The sequence below is a fragment of the Hylobates moloch genome, unplaced genomic scaffold (genome assembly GCF_009828535.3).
Source record: "Hylobates moloch isolate HMO894 unplaced genomic scaffold, HMol_V3 SCAFFOLD_1, whole genome shotgun sequence".
Lineage (NCBI taxonomy): Eukaryota > Metazoa > Chordata > Mammalia > Primates > Hylobatidae > Hylobates > Hylobates moloch.
Window position 1 is genome coordinate 8011527 of NW_026652276.1, and position 25138 is coordinate 8036664.

General features: G+C 44.5%; 2 protein-coding genes across 6 annotated transcripts in view; both read right to left on the reverse strand.

Annotated features, from left to right (window-relative positions):
* Window positions 1-8576, reverse strand: part of MROH2A (maestro heat like repeat family member 2A) — a 52178-nt gene extending 43602 nt beyond the window's left edge. The window contains exons 1-5 of the mRNA XM_032753685.2: window positions 8462-8576; window positions 7494-7601; window positions 7094-7275; window positions 3122-3253; window positions 2736-2898 (exon numbers count right to left, since the gene is read on the reverse strand). Of these exons, the coding sequence (XP_032609576.1) occupies window positions 2736-2898; window positions 3122-3253; window positions 7094-7275; window positions 7494-7601; window positions 8462-8537 (661 nt within the window). The 5' untranslated portion in view covers window positions 8538-8576. The remainder of the gene's footprint in view (window positions 1-2735; window positions 2899-3121; window positions 3254-7093; window positions 7276-7493; window positions 7602-8461) is intronic.
* Window positions 8577-13617: 5041 nt separating this feature from the next.
* The window catches only part of LOC116810041 (UDP-glucuronosyltransferase 1A1), a 53854-nt gene continuing 42333 nt past the window's right edge, over window positions 13618-25138 (reverse strand). For 3 of the 5 annotated variants that reach the window (XM_032753697.1, XM_032753690.1, XM_032753692.2), the window contains 4 exons: window positions 19729-19860; window positions 18969-19056; window positions 18466-18685; window positions 13618-14656 (listed from right to left, as the gene is read on the reverse strand). In XM_032753697.1, coding sequence (XP_032609588.1) covers window positions 14359-14656; window positions 18466-18685; window positions 18969-19056; window positions 19729-19860 — 738 coding nt within the window. In that variant the 3' untranslated portion in view covers window positions 13618-14358. Of the gene's footprint in view, window positions 14657-17273; window positions 17372-18465; window positions 18686-18968; window positions 19057-19728; window positions 19861-25138 lie in introns of those variants that run through there. The other 2 variants (XM_032753698.2, XM_032753704.2) reach the window with 2 other exon arrangements.

The following is a 25138-nucleotide window of genomic DNA, read 5'->3' on the forward strand; positions in this document are numbered from 1 at the left end:
GCCGAAATTGCGCCACTGCACTCCAGCCTGGGTGACAGAGCGAGACTCCGTCTCAAAAAAAAAAAAAAAAAGTGAGCTAGAAGTGAGCTAGGAGCAGGTGACACAGGAAGAAAGCCAGGCAAAAGGGGAGAAAAGGGAAGAAGAGAGAGGACCAGGAGAAGGAAGAGGTCCGAGAGAGGGAGGGAAGAGAGGACAGAGGAGCCCCAGGGAAGGGGGGGCAAGAAGCAGAAAGAAGGAGCTCCCAGAGTGCGTCCATCCTCCCAGATGCAGGCCAGCCTCCTTCAGGGGTCCCACAAACGTTCTTGGGCGAACACAGAAGCAGGGAGACAGCAGGTGAGAGCAAGGAACTGAGAGAAGGCAGGAGGCCAGCAGAGAAAAAGAGCAGATGGAGGAAGGAAGGGAGCCGTAACAGGCCACCCTGCGATAGGAGGCAGGCCCCTCCGCTCCACCACCCTGAGTGCACCCCCATCTTCAGACTTCATAATAATCCCCCTCGCTGCTGTCCCTTGTCCTCTTTCCAGGCCTGCCTTCCCTTCCTCCCCTCCCACTCCATCCAGGCCTTTATCCCCAGCAAGTCATGAAGCTCTTCCACCTCCCGCCTTCTCCAGCCTTATCTCACTGGACCCCTTGGCAGGATGGGCATCACGGGGGCCTCCACCCCTTGAGATTGTTCTCCCTGTGCCAGGCCTCACATTCCACGCTGTCTCTTACAGCTCCTCCCGAGCCTTGCCAATGCCAGGATCCCTCCGGGCTGGGTCCTCTCTCTACTTTCACTCCTGGGTATCAATGGCTTTGAACATCACCTACACTCTGAGGTCACCAAGAACCAAAGCCAAGCCCAGACCTGCCCTCTGAACTCCGCACCACAAATCAACTGCCCCCTCCACCTCTCCCCTGGGGGCTCCCACAGGCAACATGAGCTCCACACACATCACGAGGTTCTTCACTTGAGCTCCCAACTCTCAGTGCTTCTAGCTTGGTAAAGGAGGCCAACACACTCCCAGTGGCTTGCTGCCTCTGCTCCTTCCGCCGTCCTCAGCAGGTCCCGTCTCAGAGCCCCTTCCCTCCTGTCACCCCTCACCACATGCTTCCCACCCCAGCCACCATCAAAGTACCCACCTCCTAGTCCCTCTCCATCCAGGCAACAGTCAGAAAGGCCTTCCCACAACCTGCATTCACCAGGCGGCCCTGCAGCTTAACGTCCTTCGATAGCTTCCTAGTGCCCCAGGTGACGTCCCCAAGGCCCTGCCTGACTCTCCCCCTCATCTCTCTCTCACTCCTTAACTCCAGCCACAGCCACTTCTCAACTCTTCAGAGAATCCAAGCTCTTCTGTGCCCCGGAGGCCCTGCAATGTTCTCTCCGTGTGGAAGGTTCTCCCCATCCCATGCTTCACACAGATGTCCTCCTCTCTGCCTTCAGGTCTTAGCTGAAATATCGCTACCTCAACAAGGGCAGCAGAGATGGGGTCCCCTCCCTTAGCCAGATCTCAAACGCCCATTTGGCTGCTCTCTTCATACACGTCACCTCCTGTTATAAACGTCTATTTCCTTGTTTGCCTGTTGGTCCCTTCTGAGCACAGGAGCCATGTGTGTCTTATTTATTGTAGTGGCCAGGTACCCGCCACAAGGCCTGCATGGAGTAGGAGCTCAGTGCATGCTTCTGGGGTGAAAGGAAGGGAGGGAGGATGGAGAAGGAAGGAAGGAAGGAAGGAAGGAAGGAAGGAAGGGAGGGAGGGAGGGAGGGAGGGGAGGGGAGGGGAGGGGAGGGGAAGGGGAAGGGGAAGGAGAAGGAGGGAGGGAGGAAGGAAGGGAGGGAGGGAGGGAGGGGAGGGGAGGGGAAGGGGAAGGGGAAGGAGGGAGGGAGGGAGGAAGGAAGGAAGGAAGGAAGGAAGGAGAAAAAGAAAGGGGGAGGGAGGGGAAAGAGTAAGTAAGGCAGGCAATTAAAAAGGAAAGGAAGGAGGAAGGAAGGAAGGAAATTGAAAAAGAAAGAGATGGAAAGACAGAACAATGCAGGTGGAGGGGAGACAGGAGAGACAGGGGAAGAAGGATGAGAGGCAGAAACACGCAGAAAGGGAGGGAAGGAAGGAAGGAAGAAAGGAGAGAAGAAAAGAGGGTAGGAAAGAAGGGTGGGAGGGAGGAAGGGATGGAGGAAGGGATGAAGGAAGGAAGGAAGGAGAAAAAGAAAGAGGGAAGGGAAGGAGTAAGTAAGGCAGGCAATAGAAAAGGAAAGGAAGGAAGGAAGGAGGGAGGGAAGGAAGAAGGAAGGAAGGAAGGAAGGAAGGAAACAAGGAAGGAAGGGAGGGAGGGAGGAACGAAGGAGAGAAGAAAAGAGGGGACAAAGGAAGGGTGGGATGGAGGAAGGGAGGGACGAAGGAAGGAAGGAAGGAGAAAAAGAAAGAGGGAGAGGAAGGAGTAAGTCAGGCAGGCAATAAAAAAGGAAACGAAAGAGGAAGGAAGGAAGGAAATTAAAAAAGAAAGAGAGATGGAAAGACAAAACAATGCAGGCTGAGGGGAGACAGGAGAGAGGGGGAAGAAGGATGAGAGACAGAACACACAGAATCTTAACAGCTAAGAGACAAAAGGACTGCAGAGACAAAATGAATAAATTTTAGAGGGAAAAAGAGAGAAATGAAAGGGAAGGGGAAGATGTGAACATAGGGACAGATGGAAGGGGCAGAGAGAGGCAGAGACCAGGAAGGCACACTGGGCCAGGCTGAGGGCCCTCAAACCCCTACCATTGCCATTGGCCAGCTTGGCCAGTGTGATGATGACAAATTCATCAGTGAGGTTGAGGGGCTTGAGGTGGTGCTGCAGCTCATACATGACCAAGCTGAAGTGGTTTCGGGACAGAGCCACCAGTGTGTCGCTGGCCACCTCTGCCTTCATATAGCCCTCCATCTGCAGGGGACATGAGAGGGACATATGGCACCACCACCAGCCGGGCCTCCAGGAAAATCCTTCTACCCCAGGCTCTCTCCATCCAGCCTGGCTCCCTTGGGCTCAGCCTTACCCCTGCTCCGAGGGGTAACTGCACAGGGCTGTGGGCATCCTGGGCCAGGCCCCCAGTGGCCCAGCTCCTGGGCTGGCAGAGGGAAGGCACCGATGGAGCTTGGGGTCCTACCTCTGGGATCTCCCTCATCTCCTTGGAGGCAATGGCCACCAGCCTCTGCACGCACTGCTTCTCCAGCTCCCCCTCCTGCTGGATGATCTCCTGGAGGATGCTGTAAATGTTGACCTTGCGCTGGCTGGATATCTGGGAAACAAGTATGGTGGGTGGAATGGACCTCACCCTGCCCCCGGCACAAGTCCACCTCTCTCTCCCACTGTCCTCCTTCCCTACACCCAAACCACCAGCCTCCAAACACACAAATCTTAGATCCCCATTCCTCCATGTCTAAATCCTCCTGCTTCCCTTCTCCTGCCCTTCTCATCCCACTGGCTCTATCAGTATGACTTGCGTATCTGTATTCCTGCCCCTGATTTCAGTAAATATCTGGCAAGGCAGGTGTTAAGTGATCAACACACAAGGTTCTCTATGCATGGGGCATTGGCCATCTTGAAAGCCTAAAGAAGGCAGGCTCACCTTGCCTTTGCCCTATTGAGGGAGTCTGTGGGCCCAGGAAAATTGCCTCTTACTCTCTTCCAATTCCTGCATGATAGCGCTTATCACCACTGAAAATGACCTGGTTTAGGATGGGATTGGGCAGATAGATTGCACAACCCAGATCACACCTGGAGGGTCGTATTTGAGAATACTTTTAATCAGGCATGACAAGTCACTTTCATTCAACGTGATCAAGTGGGATTCATCCCAAGGATGTAAGGATGGTCCAATACACGCAAATCAATAAATGTGATACATCACATTAACAGAGCCAAGAACAACAATCACATGATCATTTCAATATATGCTTAAAAAAGTATTTGATAAATTCAGCAGCCCTTTATGATCTTTTTAAAAACTAAACAAGCTGGGTATAGAAAGAGCATACCTCACGATAATAAAAGCCATATATGACAAACCCACAGCTAACATTGTACCAGATGGAAGAAATCGAAAGCCTTTCCTCTAAAATCTGGAACAAGACAAAAATGCCCACTTTTACCACTGCTCTTCAACATAATACTGGAAGTCCTGGCCAGAGCAGTTAGGCAAGAGAAAGAAACAAAGGGCATACAAAATAGAAAGGAAGAAGTCAAATTATCCTTGTTCACAGATGACACAATCTCATACTAGAAAAATACAAAGACTCCATCCAAAACTGTTAGAACTGATAAATAAATTTAGTTAAGTTGCAGATTACAAAATTGACATACAAAAATCAGTAACATTAGTATATGCCAAATGGCAAACAACAGAACACTTCACCCAATTTGAAAAAGAAACCAAGAAATCCATTTCATTTACAATAGCTACAAAAATATAAAATACCAAGGAATAAATTTAACCAAAGAAGTGAAAGATCTATGCAAGGGAAACTATAAAACACTGATGAAAAGAATTGAAGAAGACACCAAAAAATGGAAAGCTATTTCATGCTCACTGATAGAAAAATTAATATTATCAAAATGACAATACTACCAGAAGCAATTTAGAGATTCATTGAAATCTCTATAAAAATACCAGTGACATTCTTTATAGACAATTTTTACAGAGAACCATAAGACTCTAAACAGACAAACCAATCCTGAGCAAAAAGAGTAAAGCTGGAGGCATCATACTACCTGACTTCAAAATGTACTTTAAAGCCATAGTAACCAAAATAGCATGGTACTGGCATAAAAACATGCACATAGACCAATGGAACAGAATAGAGAGCCCAGATGTCAATCCATGCATTTACAGTCAACTCATTTTTGACAAAGGTGCTAGGCACATATAATGGTGAAAGGACAGTCTCTTCAATAAATGGTGCTGGGAAAACTGGATAACCATATGCAGAAGAATGAAACTAACCCCCTATCTCTCACCATATGCAAAAATCAAATCAAAATGGATGAAAGACTTAAATCCAAGACCTGAAACTATGAAACTACTAGAAAATAATCATTAGGGAAATGCTCCAGGAAATTGGTTTGCACAAAGATTTTTTTGTGTAAGACCTCAAAAGCACAGGCAACAAAAGCAAAAATAGACAAATGGGATTATGTCAAGCAAAAAACTTATGCACAGCAAAGGAAACAGTAAACAAAGTGAAGAGACAACCCACAGAATAGGAGAATATCTCTCCATCCTACAAGGGATTAATAACCAGAATATACAAGGAGCTCAAACAACTCAATAGCAAAAAAAAAAAAAAAAAAAAAAAAAAATCCAATTTAAAAATGGGCAAAAGATCTGAGCAGACATTTCTCAAAAGAAGGCATACAAGTGGCCAACAGGGATATAAAAAACGCTCAACCTCACTAATCATCAGAGAAATGCAAATCAAAACCACAATGAGATATTATTTCACTTCAGTTAAAAAGGCTTTTATCCAAAATATAGAAAATAACAGATGCTAGCAAGGATGTGGAGAAAGGGGAAACCTCACACATTGTTGGTAAGACTATAAATTAGTACAGTCATTATGGAAAGCTCTATGGAGGTTTCTCAAAAAAAGTAAAACTAGAATTACCATATGATCCAGCAATTCTACTACTGGGTGTGTATCCAAAAGAAAGGAAGTCAATGTATCGAAGAGATATCTGCATTTTCATGTTTATTGCAATACTATTCACAATAGCCAAGATATGGAATCAACCTAAGTACCCATCAATGGATGAAGGGATAAAGAAAATGTGGTATGTATAGACAACGGAATATTATTCAACCATAAAAAAGAAAGAAACCCTGTCATTTACAGTAACATGAATAAAACTGGAGGACATTATGTCAAGTGAAATGAGTCAGGCACAGATAGATAAATACCACATGTTCTCACTCATATATGGGAGCTATAAAAATGGTGAGCTCATAGAAGTCAAGAATAGAATTTCGGTATTAGGGTATGGGAAAGGTAAGGGCAGGGGAGGATAGGGAGAAGTTGATTAAAAGATACAAAATTACAGCAGGAGAGAAGGAATAAGTTCTTGTGTTCTATAGCACTGTAGGTTATGAATGATTATGTAGGTTATGAATGATTATAGCACTGTAGGTTATGAATCAAGGTTAACAATGGTTGACTGTATATTTTCAAAAAACTAGAAGAAACAGTTTTGAATGCTTGCAACACAAAGAAATGATAAATGTTTGCAGTGTTGGATATACTAATTACCCCGATTCGGTCATTACACATTGTATATATGTTTTGAAATATCACTTTGTATTCTATAAATATGTACAATTGTTATGTGTCAACTAAAAATAAAAGGGGGAAAATGCAAATGCAAATCCAAATCCAAAAAATAATAAAGCTTTTTATAAATAAGCTCCTCTGCTCATAGCACCCCTTTGCTACCTACTCCAAGACAAAAGGGTAGTCTAAAATACAACAGTTCTCAAAGTATGCTCTCCAGATGAGCCTTGGCATCACCTGGGAACTTGTTAGAAATGCTGATTCTCAGGCTCCACCCCAGACTTACTCAATCAGAAACTCTGGGGGTGGTGCCCAGCAAGGTTTGGATCAGCTCTGTTCCAAACCCTTGTCTAGTCCAAAACCTTGTCTGGTACCAGGTGATGCAAATCTTGTCTGTACAAGCCCACCAGGTCCCCTGGTGGCACTTTGTATCACTCCCTCCAACATCCTCTACCCCAGCCCCTTAATCCAGCTAAGCATCTCCCCACTAGCCAAACATCCCTGGACACTGTGTCTGGTGTATCTTTACTCTCCCATGCCCACTGGCTCAACATCTTTGCAACTCAGCTCATGTGCTCTAGGACAATGGCTCCCAAACCCACTGTGTCAGAAGACAAGGGAACTTTTAAAAATTATGAACTTTAAAAATTATGAACATCTCAGGTCCTCAAGGAGTAAGCACCTCACAGTCTTGCCCATCTCTGTATCCCAGTACCATGCATCACATCTCTGATAGTCAGTAACTATGTGCTGGGTGGTGGATGGATGCACACACAGCTAAAGGGGGCTGAGCCCAGTGGGTAAGATGGCCCTACCTCTGGCACCTGCAGGCAGCGGATGAGAGTGTTTATCACCACAGAAGGCTCAGTGGTGGCCTTCTCTGTGATTATCACCGAGGCCAGGGTCTTCCGCATGTCAAGGCCTGCCCTTGTCGTGTCCGTCTTTGCTGACTCGCTGTCAATGATGTCCAGGAGGTTCAAGACTTGTTGAAAGGTACCTATGAAAACAAAGGCCACCCAGGTGCAGTGTGGAAATGACCATGACAGGAAGTGCCCTTGTGTCCCTGGCCTTGCCTCCACCTGTGCAGCTCCAGCTCTATGTGTGGTATGATGTCCACTGTGCAGATGGAGAAAGGGAGACCTAGGCCGGGGCTTCAGTCAAAGAGTTAGTGTCTGAGATGGGGCAGGAAAGCAGAGATGTGGATGACATTCTTACCACTGTCATGTAATTCAAGAGGTCCCAGGTCATCTCTTTCCTCTGACACCTCCTCACTCGAGTCTACTGCTGCTTCTGTAATGGCTTCCGTCATCTCTTCCTCAAGCTCTTTTGAGATCAACAGAATTTGTAAAATACAGAGTGCGACACACACATTATGATGGCCCCAACGATCCATACCCTTCAATAAAGCCATCCCCTTGAGAGTGTGTGGGTAGAACCTGTGATTTCCTTCTAACCAACAGAATATGGCAAAGGTGATGGGTGACCCTCTCTAGTGGATTACATATGTAGCAAAGATGGTGGGATGTCATTCCCATGATCACACTATACCGCATGAGATTCCCTCTTATCAAATTGAAAAGAAACATTCTACTGGCCTTGAAAAGTAAACAGCCATGATGCAAACTGCCTGTGGTGAGGGCCACGTAGCAAGGAACTGAGGTCCTCAGTCCTACAACCATAAGAAACTGAATTCTCCAATAAGCACATGAGCTTGGAAGAGGAAGCTGAACTCCAGAAAGGACTGCAGTCTCTGAGACCCTAAACAAAGGACCAAGGAAAGCCATGCCCAGACTCCTGGCCCATGGAACCGTGAGATATTCAATGGATGTTCTTTTAATCCACTGAGTTTATGATAATTTGTTACACAGCAATAGATAATATCCTTAGTTTAATAGAGCCCTATCTCCCTCTCTTCTAGACACTGATAATTAATGGCTAATGAGAAATCCATATCAGCATCTCTCATAACTCCTTTAAGGGGTTCTCTCAACATCCACAGCTTCTTAAAAATTGAGAAGCACAAACATAGATGTCAAGATGGTGGAATAAAGGCTCTCAGATCCTTTCTCCTCCTGTCCCAAGTTCCTTGATCCTCAAAGATCCATCCCATGGCCCTTTACTATCCCATACTCCCTTTTCCTTTAAAGGATTTTAAAGAGCTACTCTGGGACCTAAATACTGACCTTTCCTTAAGGTCTTCTTCTGGATTAAACAGATATTAACCACAAGAAAAAGCTCTGCTCTTTGCCCAATACACATCAATGGAAATGCAAATGGCAGAATTGGTTATCAAAGTGAGACAGTTGGGCTCTTCAGTCATATTTCTTACAGGAATGGGTCTCCTGGCAGGGTGGGAGGGTTTCACTAGAACTATCACCGTTAGATCCCAGACCCTTGGAACTTTGAGATCCAACTGCCTCCCTGAGTCTCTATCAACCCAGGTCTTTGAAGAGTGCACAGGGCTCTGGGGTGAAAACTCCACATCATGTTGTCATTCAACATTTCTGTTATTCACATGTGTGTGCTGAAGTACAGGGGCCTGTTTGGGAAAGGGAGATGGTAGAAGTGGGGATGGCTTACAACCAAGTCCCAGGGGAACACAGTCATGTGAGCCCTGGGTGGGGAGGTGTGGTCAGGACAGTTGGAGAGGAGAGGAGGGGCAGACTGAGAGGCCCTGGCGAGAGCACTCCTCCTTCCCAGGAACTGGATGACTTGCAGGATAAGAAATTGGATTTCCACTAGCACAATACTTACAAGATAAAGAACATCAAAGACAGGTAGGAGAGGAGGCACCCTGATTTCTTAAACCAAAAGTGGAGCCCAAAGATGGGCTGTCATTTGTAGCTAGGAGAGATGATCCAGATCATAGGTAGAACAATGAAATATTGGCCTTTGGGAAACCTTTCTATGCACTGCAAGACAACAGGAACAAAACTCAGAGACATCTAGGGCCAAGGTTGCTTATGTGGAATTTCCACTCCAAGTTTGCCCATCCAGCCAAATGGGAGTTCCTCAGCCTGTGCTTGGACACCTCTAATACGAGGGAGCTCATTACTCTCAGGACCAGCCTCCTTCTACTTCATGGAATTCAGATGGTTAGAAAATCAGCTTTCTTATCACGCCCAACGTTTCTTCCCCATAAAATTCATGCGTTGTTCCTAGTTCTGCACTTGGAGATACATTGATCAACATGAAATAGACACAAGCAGCTATCCCATGCTCCTTCTTTCACAGGAGTGCCCCTCTGCACTACCTCCTCCCACTCCCCACTGAGGCTTCTTTTCTGTTTGAAAGATCACTGAGGTGATGTGGTTGCCAAGTCCATTCCACAGGCCCAGACTGCATGCCTACTGTGTGCAGCTAAGTATGGCTTTCCATGCTGCAGTGGATATAGGGTAGGTGGAACACATCTCTGTCCTCTGAAGGTCTTCGGACTCAACACATGAAAAGTGATACATTTAGAGCCAGAAGTGAATGTGTCAGCAATTGCTGTGTAACAAACCACCTCAAAACATAATGACTGAAAACAACCAATTATTAAAGTTCACAAGTGTATGAGTCGCCTGCATGGGTCTGTGGGTCTGTGCTTTGTCCAGCCAAGCACAACTAGAGTCTCACTCATGCATCTCAGACAGCTAGAGGGCTGGCCATTGGCTCGCTGTTGGCTGAACTGACTAGGGTGATGGGGACATCGTGCAGCCGGGGTCGCCCAGGCTGTTCTCATAGCAGCTGGGCAGGGTTCTGAGACAGTCAGTGGGAATATGAAGGCTTCTTGAGGCCTAGACTTGAAACCAGTGCTCGTCACCTGCCACATTCTGTCAGCCAAGGCAGGTCACAGGCCAGCCAGGACCCACAGGCTGGAGAAATAGATTCCTCCTTTTCATGAGAAGAGTTGCAAAGTCACATTGTGAAGGATATGGCAATCAGGAGGAATGGAGAAAGGGGTCATTCTTAAATTACACACAGGTTGAGTGTGTAAGCTGTGGCCAAAAGTAAGAGGCCCCTGAGCATGTTATCTAGAGGGGACATGAAGACAGTGAGACCAGGGAGGAAAAAGTGGCCTCTGCTTGGTTTTCCAAATTGAAAATACTTTTTTTCATGGGGAAACCCTGTCTCTACTAAAAAATACAAAAATTAGCTGGGCGTGGTGGGGTGGCGTGTGCCTGTAATCCCAGCTACTCGGGAGCGTAAGGCAGGAAGAATCGCTTGAACCCAGGAGGTGGAGGTTGCAGTGAGCCGAGATCACACCACTGTACTCCAGCCTGGGCAACAGAGCGAGACTCCGTCTCAAAAAACAAAAAAAAAGTAAATACATTTTTTTTTCTGATTACAACAACAATATTGAACTCACAGTCCACTCACAAAATCAGCTTCTCTTAGATGCTGTCACTCTATGGCACTTTGCACCTCTACTTCTATGGGAACTACCCAGGAAATAAGAAAACACTTTATTTGTAGCATCCTGTGAGCTTGAATACACAAAAGGGCCAAGACATAATGTGGGAAAATAGAAATATTGTGCAGAAGCTGACTGTATTAGTCCATTTTCATACTGCTAGGAAGAAATACCCAAGACTGGGTAATTTATAAAGAAAAAGAGGTTTCATGGACTCACAGTTACACATGGCTGTGGAGGCCTCACAATCATGGCAGAAGGTGAAGGAGGAGCAAGGGCACATCTTACATGGTGGCAGGCAAGAGAAAGTATGAGCAAGAGGGGGGAAAACCCCCTATAAAACCATCAGATCTTGTGAGAACTCACTAGCACATAAACAGCACGAAGATAACTGCCCCCATAATTCAAATTACTTCCCACCAGATCCCTCTAATGACATATGGGGCTAATGGGAATTACAATTCAAGATGAGATTTGGCTGGGGACACAGCCAAACCATATGACTGACCCAGAGGCAGCCTCTGCAGGATGGATTCTGCCCAGCTCACAAGGCTCCCTCTCCCCTGGCCCAAGCAGCCACAGTAATGGGATGGTGGGAGCCATGTTTTTCTCTCCATAATCCCTCTCGGCATTGATGGTTGGACAGGGAGTGGACACCTGATCCAGCTGGACCAATCAGATTCTGACTTTCAAGAAGGTGGCACTCTAGGCCAGAGAGAATCCAGTCTGTCTCTTGTGGGATCTTGGGAGCTAGGGCAGAGGGATATGGGGACCGAGGGGCCGAAAAGACCCTGAGGAGAGAGAAGAGGAAAGCTGGCGTTCTGACCCAACAGAGACAGGAGCGAGAAGGGGAGGCTCCACCCAGCACAGGCCTGGCTGTGAGCCTCGCGTCGTCAGAAGCCTGTCTCCTTAGAAAAATACTCTTTATGCTTAAGGTATCCCGAGTTGGGTTCTCTCGCTTGTAAATAAGAGTGCCTCAGTGCTACAGACACGAAGGTGCAAATGAACATGAGCTGGCTAGAGGTCATGGCAGCTTGGGGTCGCTGAGAGAGGTTGGGGCGTCAAGGAGCCAGGGGCAGTGAGGCCGAGAGATGGTCCCCGGGTGGACTAGGAAGGGCTTTGAAGAAGGGTGAACATAGTTGAGAGGTGACTGCACAGCCTCAAGGATGTAGAGAGGGAAATAGTGGACAGAATGTGTTCCAGCCACTGCCTAGGGAAGGAGATGGAGCTGGGGTCAGGGAACAATCTGAAATCTTCACTCTCCGCACCACCCTAGCTCCAATTTGAAGCTTACAAATTTAAAACTTCTGCTTGTAATACAAAACGAAAAAAGTAAAACAAGGCCAAAAAAAAAAGTAGAGAAAATACAGTACATGAGAAAATGGACAGTCTGGTGACTGCAAGAAGCACTCTTACCAAATCCTCAGGGTAATACACTCCAATAGGAAAGTGAGCAAAGGGTATCCTCCAAAAAATAAACACAGACGGCTCATCAGCTTGAAAAGAAATGCAACCTCTAATAATAACCATAATAAAAGCACATTGTAAACAAGATCCTGCTTTTCTCCTATCAAACTGACAGGCTTTCTTTTTCAAGATAGTACTTTGTGCTAATGAGGGTGTGGGAACCTGTCTCCCTCACACGCTGATAGTAAGTTTCGGGATGCAGTATGGGGATTTCTCAAGTTATTTGCCCAGGGTAGCAGTGCAGGTGGTGCCCCACACAGATCCCCTGTGTACCTCTTCAGTTGTATATTTTTCTCGTCAGCTCTCTCTGACTGTCAGAGCCCCCTTTGTGGCCTAATGGAAGGGCAGAGAAATTACTACTACCTGGGAGTACGTCTCCATCTCTGATGAGGCAAGTACTCAAGCACCCAACAGTCGTGCTCCTCGTTGGGATAAGTCTGGGGTGTCTTTTCTCCGCTGGCTCCCAGAGTCACCCAGCAGGATTAAGCTCCGATTGACCACAAGAGAGCCGGCTGTGGATGGCCATCACCCCTTCTCACTCTGCTACTCCTCTATCCGTGTTTCCTTTACTTCCTAAATAAACTCCTGGCCCTTGAATCCTCATCTCAGGGGAACCCAGACTGAGACAACTAGCAATTTGTTGTAAAGCACTTTCCGACAGAAGCAATCATGAATATGTGGAAAGCCTTAGCTACTAGCATGTCCAGTGAGATTTTTGTTGTTGTTGTTGTTGAGACAGAGTCTGGCTGTGTCACCCAGGCTGGAATGCAGTGGCATGATCCGGACTCACTGCAACCTCCGACCCCCGAACCCCCCGACTCCGGTTCAAGCAATTCTCCTGCCTCAGCCTCCCAAGTAGCTGGGATTACAGGTGCTGGCAACCACACCCGGCTAATTTTTTTGTATTTTTAGTAGAGACGGGGTTTCACCACGTTGGCCAGGCCGGTCTCAAACTCCCGATCTTAGGTGATCCACCCACCTCGGCCTCCCAAAGTGCTGGAATTACAAGCGTGAGCCACTGTGCCCAGCTGAAGTCTTTTTTTTTTTTTAATTAAACAAAATAATAAGAGTGAATCCAACCAGAAGTTGTGGTTAAATAAATCCTGGTATATCCATGAAATAGAATACTGCTTGGCCACTGAAAATGAATTAAATATTATACAAAAACACCTTGGGAGAATTTCCATGACAGAGTAGAAGCACGAGTGTTAGCAAATACTAGATATACTTGATATATCTGCAATATTTATAAGTATGTGTATTTGCCACAATTGTAACGGGTTATTTCTGAACGATGTGATTACCAGTTATTTTTCTTTTCTCATGCATTTATGTGTGCGCACGCAATGAAGGCGTGTGTGTGTGAACCTCTGTTATTTTCTAAACTTTCTGTCATAATCACGCATTACTTTTGTAATTAGAAAATGCAACTTAACGATAAATAAATGCAACACCAGTGAAGAGAAAACACTTAAATAGAATTTATATAAATTTATTAATTTATTTTTAGTTGTAGGAAACATCAAAAAACGGGAAACTTGCCCAGCACTTCATCGCTGTATTTTGGGTTTCTATCAAATTCAGCTCCATTTGACATAAGCAATGATTATCTTCTCAAATACACCACCAACCAATTTTATAGCATCATTCTTTTTCCCCAAACCAAGAAATCATATGCTGTTCTCGGAGCACTCCAAGCCATTCATTCATTTCACCTACGCTCTAAAGGTACAAAGATTCCCTTCTTTAAACACACAAGGTGGCACCTATGAAGCATGGACAGAGATGAGGACCGATCATTATTGGTTAAGGATCAATCGCAACCATCTACAGAAGCGAAAAGATAAGATTAAAACTGCCATTTGCAGTAGGGGCAGCGGTGGGACCACCTTTGAATCCCGCACTCTCAAACAGGCCATGTTTCGGAGTAAGAAAAGCAATCTAGAATGCCAGCCTGTCTGCACGTCCTCTGAAAAATGGCACATGTCATCCTGATCAAAGACACCAGAGGGGGCACGATACATATTCAAATATCTTTACTGACTAGCGAGTCTATTATTTTTATTTAAGAGAATTTTTTAAAGCACTCTGGGGCTGATTAATTTATGCAAAGTATTTCCTTAATAAGAATACAATGAATTTAACACTGATTCTGTTTTCAAGTTTGGAACTGACTAGGGAATGGGTCAAAATGTTACCTTATTTCCCACCCACTTCTCAATGGGTCTTGGATTTGTGGGCTTTCTTAACTCGCCCTTTTTTCCCGAAGCATTTCCGGTAGCCATAAGCACAACATTTAAAGGCGATGAAGGCCACTGTCAGCACGACGGCCAGGAGGAAACCGATCACGTCCAAGGAATGGTACTGGTACCAGGTGAGGTCGTGGGCTGCGGGGCGCAGGTGTGGCGCGCCCTTGTGCCTCATCACAAACTCCACCCAGAACACGGCCAGGTCCAGCGGCTCCACCGGGCGGTCCTTGTGAAGGCTGGAGAGGCGCATGACATTCTCCTTGTAGCTAAACACAAAGACAGTTTCATTATGCCTGGAACACCTGTGGTATGAACAATCCTCTCTTTATGCTCATTGCTGCCTAGGAAGACTACTAGACTTTCCAAACTTGGGAAAGGAAACCTGTTTCTATTTTTGTTGTTGTTGTTGTTGGTTTTAGATACAGAGTCTTACCCTGTTGCCCAGGCTGGAGTGCAGTGGCACAATCATGGCTCACTGCAGCCTCCAACTCCTGGGCTCAAGCCATCCTCCTGCCTCAGCCTCCAGAGTAGCTGGAATTACAGTCATGCACCACTATGTCTGGCGAATTTTTTAATTTTTTGTAGAAACAAGGTCTTACTGTGTTGCCCAGGCTGTGTTACTATTATAACCTGAAAGGTTATAATTAAGAACCTTATTCTTAATAGATGTTCTTGATCTCTTGACAAAAAAAGGAAGAGAAGGAGAGAAGGAAGCAAGGAAAGGAGGAAGGGAGGGAGAGAGGGAGGGAGGGAGGGAGGGAGAAAAAGAAAGACCAAAACTATATCTTAGAAATATTTTAACCTTGCTTCCTACTCTTCTTCTTTTCTTTTTAGTGATATTTTTGTGAGAAATTTCATTATACTTTCATACAGTAAAATAAAGAAAGGAAAAGGTCATGTCAGAAATTATGAATAGTCTCCTATTTGAAGTTGTAAACAACCACCTCTGGCCAAAGTAAAAGCCATTTGTAAGTGCCAAATCCAAGGTGATGATAGATTTGTAATTCATCATTGAAACATTAAACGATCCTGGTGCTAGATTTAGCATAAGGCAGTGTCTGTGCAGCCACTTGGTGCAAAATGGATTTCTGTTTATTCTGGACAGTGTTAATAGCCCAATCAGAACATCTCAATCCAAAACGGGTTAGGTGCTTCAACCCTTGGTGCTACAGGAATGAAGAGGAGGCTGAAGAGGAGAGGGAAAAGGAGGAGGAAGTAGAAAAGAAAAGGGAGAAGAAAGAAAAAAAAAAGACACTCCATTTCAGGACTAATTATGACCGCTGTTGACTGATATAGTTTGGATATTTGTCCACACTCAGATCTCATGTTGAATTGTAATCCCCAATGCTGGAGATGGGGCCTGGTGGGAGGTGTTTGGATCATGGGGTCGGATCCCTTGTGGCTTAGTGCTGTCTTCCTGATAGTGAGTTCTCACGAGTTCTTGTGAGAGCCGGTCATTAAAAAGCGTGTGGCACCTTCCCCCCCAACTCTCTCTTGCTCCTGCTTTTGCCATGTGACATGTAAGCTCCCGCATTGCCTTCTGCCGTGAGTAAAAGTCCCTGAGGCTCCCTCAGCAGCCAAGTGATGTCAGCACTCTGCTTCCTGTACAGCCTGCAGAAACACGAGCCAATGAAACCTCTTTTCTTTATAAATTACCCAGTCTTGGGTATTTCTTTACAGCAATGTAAGAACAGCCTAATACACTGTCTTTAAACGTATCTATAATGTTATTTGGAAACATTATTATAATGTAATATTAGTATTTGGCCATAAATCATGTTAAATATCATCTTCCTTTTACATAAACCTTAAGATGGATTTTCTTGGAACCTTCTTTTTTTTTTTTTTTTTTTTTAAAGTAAGATGGAGTCTCACTCTGTCACCCAGGCTGGAGTGGAGTGGCACAATCTCAGCTCACTGCAACCTCCACCTCTCAGGTTCAAGTGATTTTCCTGCCTCAGCCTCCCAAATAGCTGGGATTACAGGCACACACCACCATGCCCGGGTAATTTTTTAATATTTTTTTGGTAGAGATAAGGTTTCTTTATGTTGGCCAGGCTGGTTTTGAACTCCTAACCTCAAGTGATCCGCCTGCCTTGGCCTCCCAAAGTGTTGAGACTACAGGCATGAGCCACTGCGCCTGGCCAGAACTTTCATTCATTCATTCAATAGTAATTGAGCACCTATTATGGCCTGGTTGTCTGCATAAACTGATGTTTGAAAATTTTCCACTTCTTTTTATTTTGTGTAGGCACTGTCCCCAGCTCAGAGTGTTGGAATCATGGAGATTCACAATCAGACAGGGATGGCTCAAAAATGAATAGATGAAAGTTAGTTAATAAGTTGAGCTCATTGATTTGTGTTTTTTAAAAAAATAACGTATTAGAGGACTTTCATCAAGTTGTTCTTAGATTATAAGTAGTTATCTATACCACTGAAGAAAGAATCAAAATTATATCCATAATGTGAGCCTCAAGAAGGAGCTTCAACAGTGCAGGGAAAGAAGTCAGGTTTTAATGGTATTGATTTGTGAGCAGGACATCCTGACATTGAGGTGGCCAGAAGAAGCCGCTGGAAGGAAGGAATGGGACCACACCACCCAGCGCTCTGGGCACATGATGCTCAGATTATGTGGACTTTTCATTTTTTTTTTTTTTTTGAGACGGGGTCTCACTCTGTTGCCCAGGCTGCTGGAGTGCAGTGGCATGATCATGGCTCACAGCAGCTTCCAACTTCTGGGCTCAAGCAATCCTCCCACCTTAGCCTCCAGAGTGGCTGGGACTACAGGCGTGTGCCATGGTGCACAGCCAACTTTTATCCAGTGCCACCACACACACATTAGCACCTCAAAGGTGGGAAGTCAGTCATCAGTCCTCCCCTGTTGTCCCTTGCTCAAGCTGGTGTGTCCCCCTGTGTTCTATCTCTTCTCATCTGAACATGCTCCAGTTCTTCACATCTGTCTTCCTGACTGCTGCTTCTTTCTAAAGGAGGTAACCATGGGAGAAAGCAACGGACACTTTCATAAACACATACACACACACGCTCATATGAATGCACACGCGTGCACCCACACATGAGCACAGCCACATGCACAAATGCACATGCATGTATGCACACAGTATCTATTGTTGGATGAAATCTACCACTGGCCACCACTTCTTCCCATAAGGTTCTGATAAGCCTATTACTAGTGAGCTTGACAGTAATATACTAACTTTAATCCAGAAATCATTTGCCCTTTGAATCGTTTTCAGGGTCACATTTGAGCAAATTTTCCTTTGCTTTTATTCTAAGCCTTTGTCTGTGATATCTCATAGCTCCTTCATTCATAAACTCCATGGACAAAATTTCTCACAGGTTCCAGTGCTGCAAAAAGCTGTACTTCTAAGCATTTGAGTTGTTTTTCTCTTAAAGATACTATGCTTCTTATAATGGAGTATTTCTTTCTGTGCAGGAAACTTATGGATCAGATGTCTATTATGGCAACCTTTTTATATAAATTGGAGTTTTAAATCTACTGGGGGAAATAAAATTCTAAATAAATTATATGATAAATTATATAGAAACTAAAGAATCCTTTTATAAAGTGAATAATAACCTCTAAATTATCTTATTTATAAATCCAGGTCGGATGCGATGGCTCATGCCTGTAATCGCAGCACTTTGGGAGGCTGAGGCAGGTGGATCACCTGAAGTCAGGAGTTCAAGACCAGCCTGGCCAACATGGTGAAACCCCATCTCTACTAAAAAATACAAAAATTAGCTGGGCGTGGTGGTGGATACCTGTAATCCCAGCTACATGGGAGGCTGAGGCAGAACTGCTTGAACGTGGGAGGTGGAGGTTGCAGTAAGCCAAGATCGCACCACTGCACTCCAGCCTAAGTGACAGAGTGAGACTCCATCTCAAGAAAAAAAAAAAAAAAAAGAAAGAAAAATCCAGATTTTTATGTATTTGTTTTTATATTTGAAACAATGCTATTAAATGCTATGTAAATGTTTTCATATTTGAAACAAGTTTATCATGAATGCCATGGCCAATGTACAGTATTCTATACTTCTGTATCTTCTTTCATACCTTTTGTCATTGATGACTGCTTTTAGAGCATTTTCTAAATCTTCGGAAGTCATTTCAAGAACATTCAGGGTCACTCCAGCTCCCTTAGTCTCCATGCGCTTTGCATTGTCCATCTGATCACCAAACAGGGGCATCATCACCATGGGAACGCCATTGCATATGCTTTCATAAACACCATGGGAACCAGCATGGGTGATAAAGGCACGGGTCATCGGGTGACCTGAGATGCAAAATAGGGAGGATGTCAGCAGTTACATCTCTGAGTTTCACAGTCAGACACATCTAGGTTCTGAAAACACTCCAAAGACTCAGTGTTACTCACATGCCTTTGCAGAAATTTGCAGAAGAAAATGTGGGTTGAGATACCCCACTAGATAAAAAGCAATGGAGGATATGTTGGCCGTAATATTTTCAAGCTCAACAACCCTTTAGAATAGCTGTGCTTAAGCCATTTTCTTAATTTGACCCTGGTTTGACCTACACATCCAATCCTCCCAACATACCAAGCAGATCGTTTTGGGGTAGCCACTTAACAAGTATCGTATTGTTCGCAAGATTCGATGGTCGGGTTCCAGTGTACCGCCACAGGACCTTGGAGGGGCAAAAAGAACAGAATGTAAAGAAAGAACATAATATGACTAGAAAACAAATCGGCTAAACTAACTAGAAAAAGGGGGTCCTCTGAAGGAACACAGTCTTTAACAGAGTGGGAGGCTCAGTAACTGTGAAGGCTTCTGAGGACTGGCAACTTTCCGCATCTTGTTTTGGAGGTTTAGTTACAAGGGTGTGTGTGCTACGTGAATTTGTGATAATTTATCAAGCTGTGCACTTAGGATTTTTTCACTTTCCTGCACTTTAAGGGAAAGTTTGCTTAATGAAACAAGTGGATGCAGAAATATAAGACATAAATTCAATGTTCTAACCAACAGCTTTTTGGAGAAATACTTCTATTTAATATGAAGAAACAATATCCCATTTATTTTATTTTTAAATAAATTCTCCCTAATACACTTTTGAGTCTCTTAGAGAAAATGAGACTTCCGAGTGTGATGGATCATAGTTTAACAGAGTATTTGAGAGTCAAATTGAAAACAATGACAACAACCACAACAAAAAAAAAAACCCTTTGGATTCATAGTTGGGAAGTGGCAGGGAAAAGCCAAGTCTAAAGTTCCAACTAAGAGAATTAATCTGGAAGCTGGAAGTCAGGGGTTAGAGCTCCTGTGAAAATAGATATGAGGCCATAGTATAGAATCTTCTTACTGTCTGAGGGATTTTGCCCAAAGCATCAGCAATTGCCATAGCTTTCTTCTCTGGAATTTCTGAGACCATTGATCCCAAAGAGAAAACCACAATTCCATGTTCTCCGGAAGCATTAATGTAGGCTTCAAATTCCTAGAGCCAGAAGAAAAACTTTCAGTTAATTTTTTCTCGTATTCTTTGATGACTACATACAGTAAGTTATGAATTAGATATCTTCCTCTTAAAGAATATGATTGAGATAAAGTAAAAAATCATTAATATGTAAGTTTTATAGCATTTTCCTCTCCTTTACTTCCTTCTAAAGGAGGAAGGGTTCCTGCTTACAGAATTATTCTTGAGATGCAAAATCCAGGTAATGTGCTAGTTTTGCAAAAGAAAAGCACAGGTACGTGCACACACATGCACGCACCTGTACATACACACAGTGTTAATTCCACTTAGAGGACACAGAGCAAGGCATCAGTGATACAGAAGGGAAGAGCTGGGAAGGGCGTGGTCCCTTTAAATGATGTGGAAGTAGGGAAGGGAAGTGCTGGGTAGAAGAGGGTGTGGTCCCTGGCGAGGGCTCCACCCCCAGACCTGTGCCCATGGACCTAGGTGAGGACAGGCATTTTTTGTTTTCCTGCCTAAATGTTTCATTTCCCAAAACCACCCTGGCCTGCCACGCCCCCATCATGTGCCTATAAAAACCCCAAGACCCTAGCAGGCAGACACACAGGTGGCTGGACATCGGGAGGAGCACATCAGCGGAGGGACACAAGGACGGCTGGACGTTGAGAAGAACTCACCAACAGGCACCGGCAGGCCACTGACCAGCAGAACAACGCGGAGTTTGTATGAGGCAGTCGGAGGAGAGCCCAGGCCACCGAGCCCGGGCCACCGAGCCCGGGCCACCGAGCGGTCTGACTCCAGGGGAAAACCTTCCCATTCCATCCCCGTCTGGCTTCCCCCATCTGCTGAGAGCTATCTCCACTTAATAAATCCTTGCACTCATTCTCCAACCCCAGGTGTGATTGGATTCTTCTGGTACACCAAGGCAAGCCCCCAGGATACAGAAAGCCCTCTGTCCTCGTGACAAGGTAGAGGGTGTAATTGAGCTGGTTAACATAAGCTGCCTATAGAGGGCAAAACTAAAAGAACACCGTAACACACGCCCACTGGGGCTTCAGGAGCTGTAAACGTCCACCTCTAGACACTGCCGGTGAGGTCAGAGCCCCACACCCTGCCCGTCTGTATGCTCCCCTAGAGGTTTGAGCAGCGGCACGCTGAGAAAGTGAGCCCCTCCCGCTGTCACACGCCGTGTGAGGGGGACAAGGAAAGTTTTCCTGTTTCATCAATATGGCAATTCTTTTCGCACTGTAGATTTTCAGTGGTCCAAAGAATCCCCCAAGAATCTCTCGAATGGCTTTATGGGTTTATTTATTATTATTTACTTGATGTTCTGGGGTACATATTGCCATGGTGGTTTGCTGCACCTATTGACCTGTCCTCTAAGTTCCTCCCCTCACCCCCCACCCCCCAGCAGGCCCTGGTGTGTGTTGTTCCCCTCCCTGCGTCCACGCATTCTCATTGTTCAACTCCCACTTATGAGTGAGAACATGGGGTGTTTGGTTTTCTGTTCCTGTGTTAGTTTGCTGAGGATGATGGCTTTCAGCTTCATCCATGTCCCTGCAAAGAATATGATCTCATTCCTTGTTACAGCTGCATAGTATTCCATGGTGTATATGTACCACATTTTCTTTATCCAGTCTATCATTGGTGGGCATCTGGGTTGGTTCCATGACTTTGTTATTGTGAATAGTGCTGCGATAAACAAATATGTGCATGTGTCTTTATACTAGAGTAATTTATATTTCTTTGGGTATATACCCAGTAATGAGATTGCTGAGTCTATGGTTTTATGTTTGTAAAGAATATTGAGGGCACTAATAAGATTGTGTGATGTGGCAGGGCTTGCCCAAACTGAGGGGTTCCCTGGGACATGTGACATTCAGTGCTAAAACCTGAACAGTCCTGAGGAAGCCAGGACGCTGGTCACCCTAGATGTGAGACACAGGAGACCTCTGACAGTGCTCAGCAAACGCGATTTGCACAGCAGGACTCCTGCCAAGCCTGATTTGGAACATGACCAGGAAAGCCCCAGACACTGACCATCCTTCCCCCAAGGTGAGCCCCCTCTGCCTGCCACTCTCACCAGCCCCAGGCCCTCATGAGTCCCCTGGCTCTTAAGGGCTTTGTCTTGGCCTTTTCCCTGGGGCTCATCTAAAAGTCAGGGAGGACAGAGTCATCCTCCCCACCACCATGCTGCATTTTTGGTTTGTAGCAAGAACACCCTGAGGATGGTTTTTCTGAACTCCTTCCTCCCTAGGGTCTGCACCACATCTCTCCCCTCTTTCTCTCCCTCTTTCTTGGGAGAGACAGCTCATTTCCAAGTGCTCTTCAAGCTCTTTCTTCTGAGCGATGGTAAATGGCTTACTTAAATTTCCTAGGACCTTTGCTCTTCACGAGACCCACTCTTACACTGAAGCTCACCTGGAAAGGGCCAAGTCTAAGTTCTCCTCCAGGCACACCCTCCCATGCCCACTCAGCAATCGGCAGGATGTGACTGCCACAAAATTGAACCCATAGGTCCATAAACATCCAAAGTTAAATAGCAGGAGATCACGAAAGTTTAAATGGTGCAAAAGTTCAACTAGAGATTCACGCAGGGCAAACTGCAGAGAAGTTGCCATCATGGCCAACTCCTACCTGAGCCAGCTATTATGAGGCTCAATAAAGGTGAAGTTCATCCCCTACTTGGCAAAGCTTCCCTTAAACTTCGCCCTGACTTCACAGTTACCAGAATGATCAAAGAGTGAGGCAACATAGTAACTGAAAATAACACTCCAATCCCCCACCATTGATTCCCTTCAAAAAAAAGATGAGATCCCCCTGAATGAGAGAATTTCCCTGTTCTGATGAGACTTCACCAGCCAAAATGAGATATTTAACATAACTCCTAAACTTTACCAAGAATTTTGTATTTCTAGTTTAGGCTTTTAATTAGATTTTCCCTTCCCAAATGCATTTCGTTTTCCCAGAATTCTTCTTTAGCACTTAGACACCATGTGGGTCACCTGTGACTTCACCATCACGCATTTCCAGTAACCCAGGTGTATCTCAACCTTCCCCGCTCCCAAGCTTTCCTCTCCCGGCCATCTTGAAGCCTGGGTCCTCACTAATCTTCCGTTTGGTTATTTTTCTCAGACCCAACATTGTGATTGCCTGTGAACCACTGCTATCTTACCCGGGCAGGGGAGCAACACCTTGGAATTCTTGAGTTTCATTCCTTTTCTCCCAATATTGTTCCACTATCTCTTTTCCTTCAGACACACCAAAGACACGCCAGTGCCAGGTTGTGCTTTCTCTATGGACTTTTTTGTGCAATAAAAGTTTTATCTTTATTCTTAAAGTTCAGGAGTTTTATCAAGAATATTGAGAACAGGACCGTCAACACAAGAGGAATGGTAGTGCAGAGTGGCATTTTTAGTTAACAAAGGAAGAAAGAGAAAATAAAAATAGTAACTCGACCAACCAGTAAAAATCTGGAAAAAGGAGAATGGCAAAGTCAACTAAACATAAAGTAAACTGAGAGAGTTACAATCAAATCTATTAATTGTTAGATTCAAATAGGCAAAATGCACTTATTAATGCAACTGCCTGACTGGATTAAAAATACCGGTTCCATGTTGTTTAAAAAGGAAGAAAGCTTGAAGACAAAGGAGTACTAAAGATGTGCTAGGGAAATGTAAACAAAAATAATACAGAAGTGGTTAATATTAATATCCAAAAAAGTGGAATTTCGGATTAAAACATTCGACAAGACAAAGAAGGTTACTAAAAGGTACAATTTACAAACATTTTCATACCTAAGCCTGACTGCACCAAACAAGGCAACAACCAATATGTAGTCAACACAATTCACCACTTAGACATTTATGGTTCTATCAATAAATGCCAGAAAGGCAGCTGATAAAGTTCAGTGCCTCTCCTACAAACATCCTCAGGTAAAGAAGGAAATTATCTAAATCAATAAAGACTATTTGCCAGAAAACAATGGCTGACATAATGCAAAACAATGAAATGATAATCAATTTCCACTAAAACAGCAGCAAGGCAGGCATCTTTCCTATTGCCAGAATTATTCAACTGTTTTTAGAGATTCTAATAAATTCAATAACCCTGATATGTGGCATGGAATTTAGAACAGAAGAAACCAAAATTTCTTTATCAGCATATGACTGCCTGTTATTTTTTATTATGAAAATCAATATTTTGATGAGATAGCTGAGTAGTGAGTAGATAATCAGCTAGAGATAGAAATGGAAAAAAATAACACATTCACAGTAGTGACCAAAAAAAAACCGTGTAAAATACTTAAGAAAAGATGAATGAGAAAGAAATAGAACCAATGTTCTTTAAACTACAAAATAGCTTATCTTTTTAAAGGAAGTGTTTGAAGTCACAACAACAAAACTCCTGGAATACAAATTGTAATATTCTTCTGTGGGGAATTAGACCAGATCCCTAGCAGAATACACTGTGGTACACAAGTACCATGAAATACTATTTCAGAGTTTAAAAAGTAATAGCATTTAAAACTGGAGTAATATCCGTGACATATTGGTAAGTGGGCAATGGGAATACAGTGTTACTCTATTTTGTAGAAAAAGCAACCAAAAAATTTTATATATGTTTGTATATACATATTGGTATGTAATAGCTGGAGTACAAAGAACTAAAAAGAGCTATTGTGGATTACTCTCTCTCCAGTAACTAGACTTCAGTTGGCACCTTTCTTTTCATTCATTAATTTAACACATATTCGGTGGGTGCCTATTATGTGCCTTAGGTGCTGAGATTTATGGGGCGCCAAATACATGCAGACCCACTGGCAGGTGTTGAGGACGGAGCATACAGTGGATGTGATTAATGCAAAGTCACACATGTCCCCACGTGGCTCATGATGTGAAGCAGACAATCAACAGCTATCTAAGTGAAATGACTGCCATACTTGATGTGCTATGAAGGAAAATGCACAGGAAATTTAAAAAAATACAAATCACATTGGAGGTATAGTGGAAATAAGGTCTGGTGCTCTTTGAAGGTGATATCAGTCCCCTTAATGGGAGCCAGACTCAGCACCTGGGAAGTGCCTGGGCTGCCAGTAGATCCTCAGCCAATCTTTGAAGGATAAATGAATGAAGCTCACTGAAATGACACCTCCTCAGACAGTCCTTCCCTAACCCTCCATCTGAAGGAGCCTCTCCTGTTCTTCTCTATCCTCTGCTGAGATTTAGATGAGGATGTGAATGCTACTTTTTGCATACTTCAAACTCTGTAGGGTAAAAATAAACCTAATAGCTTGAGA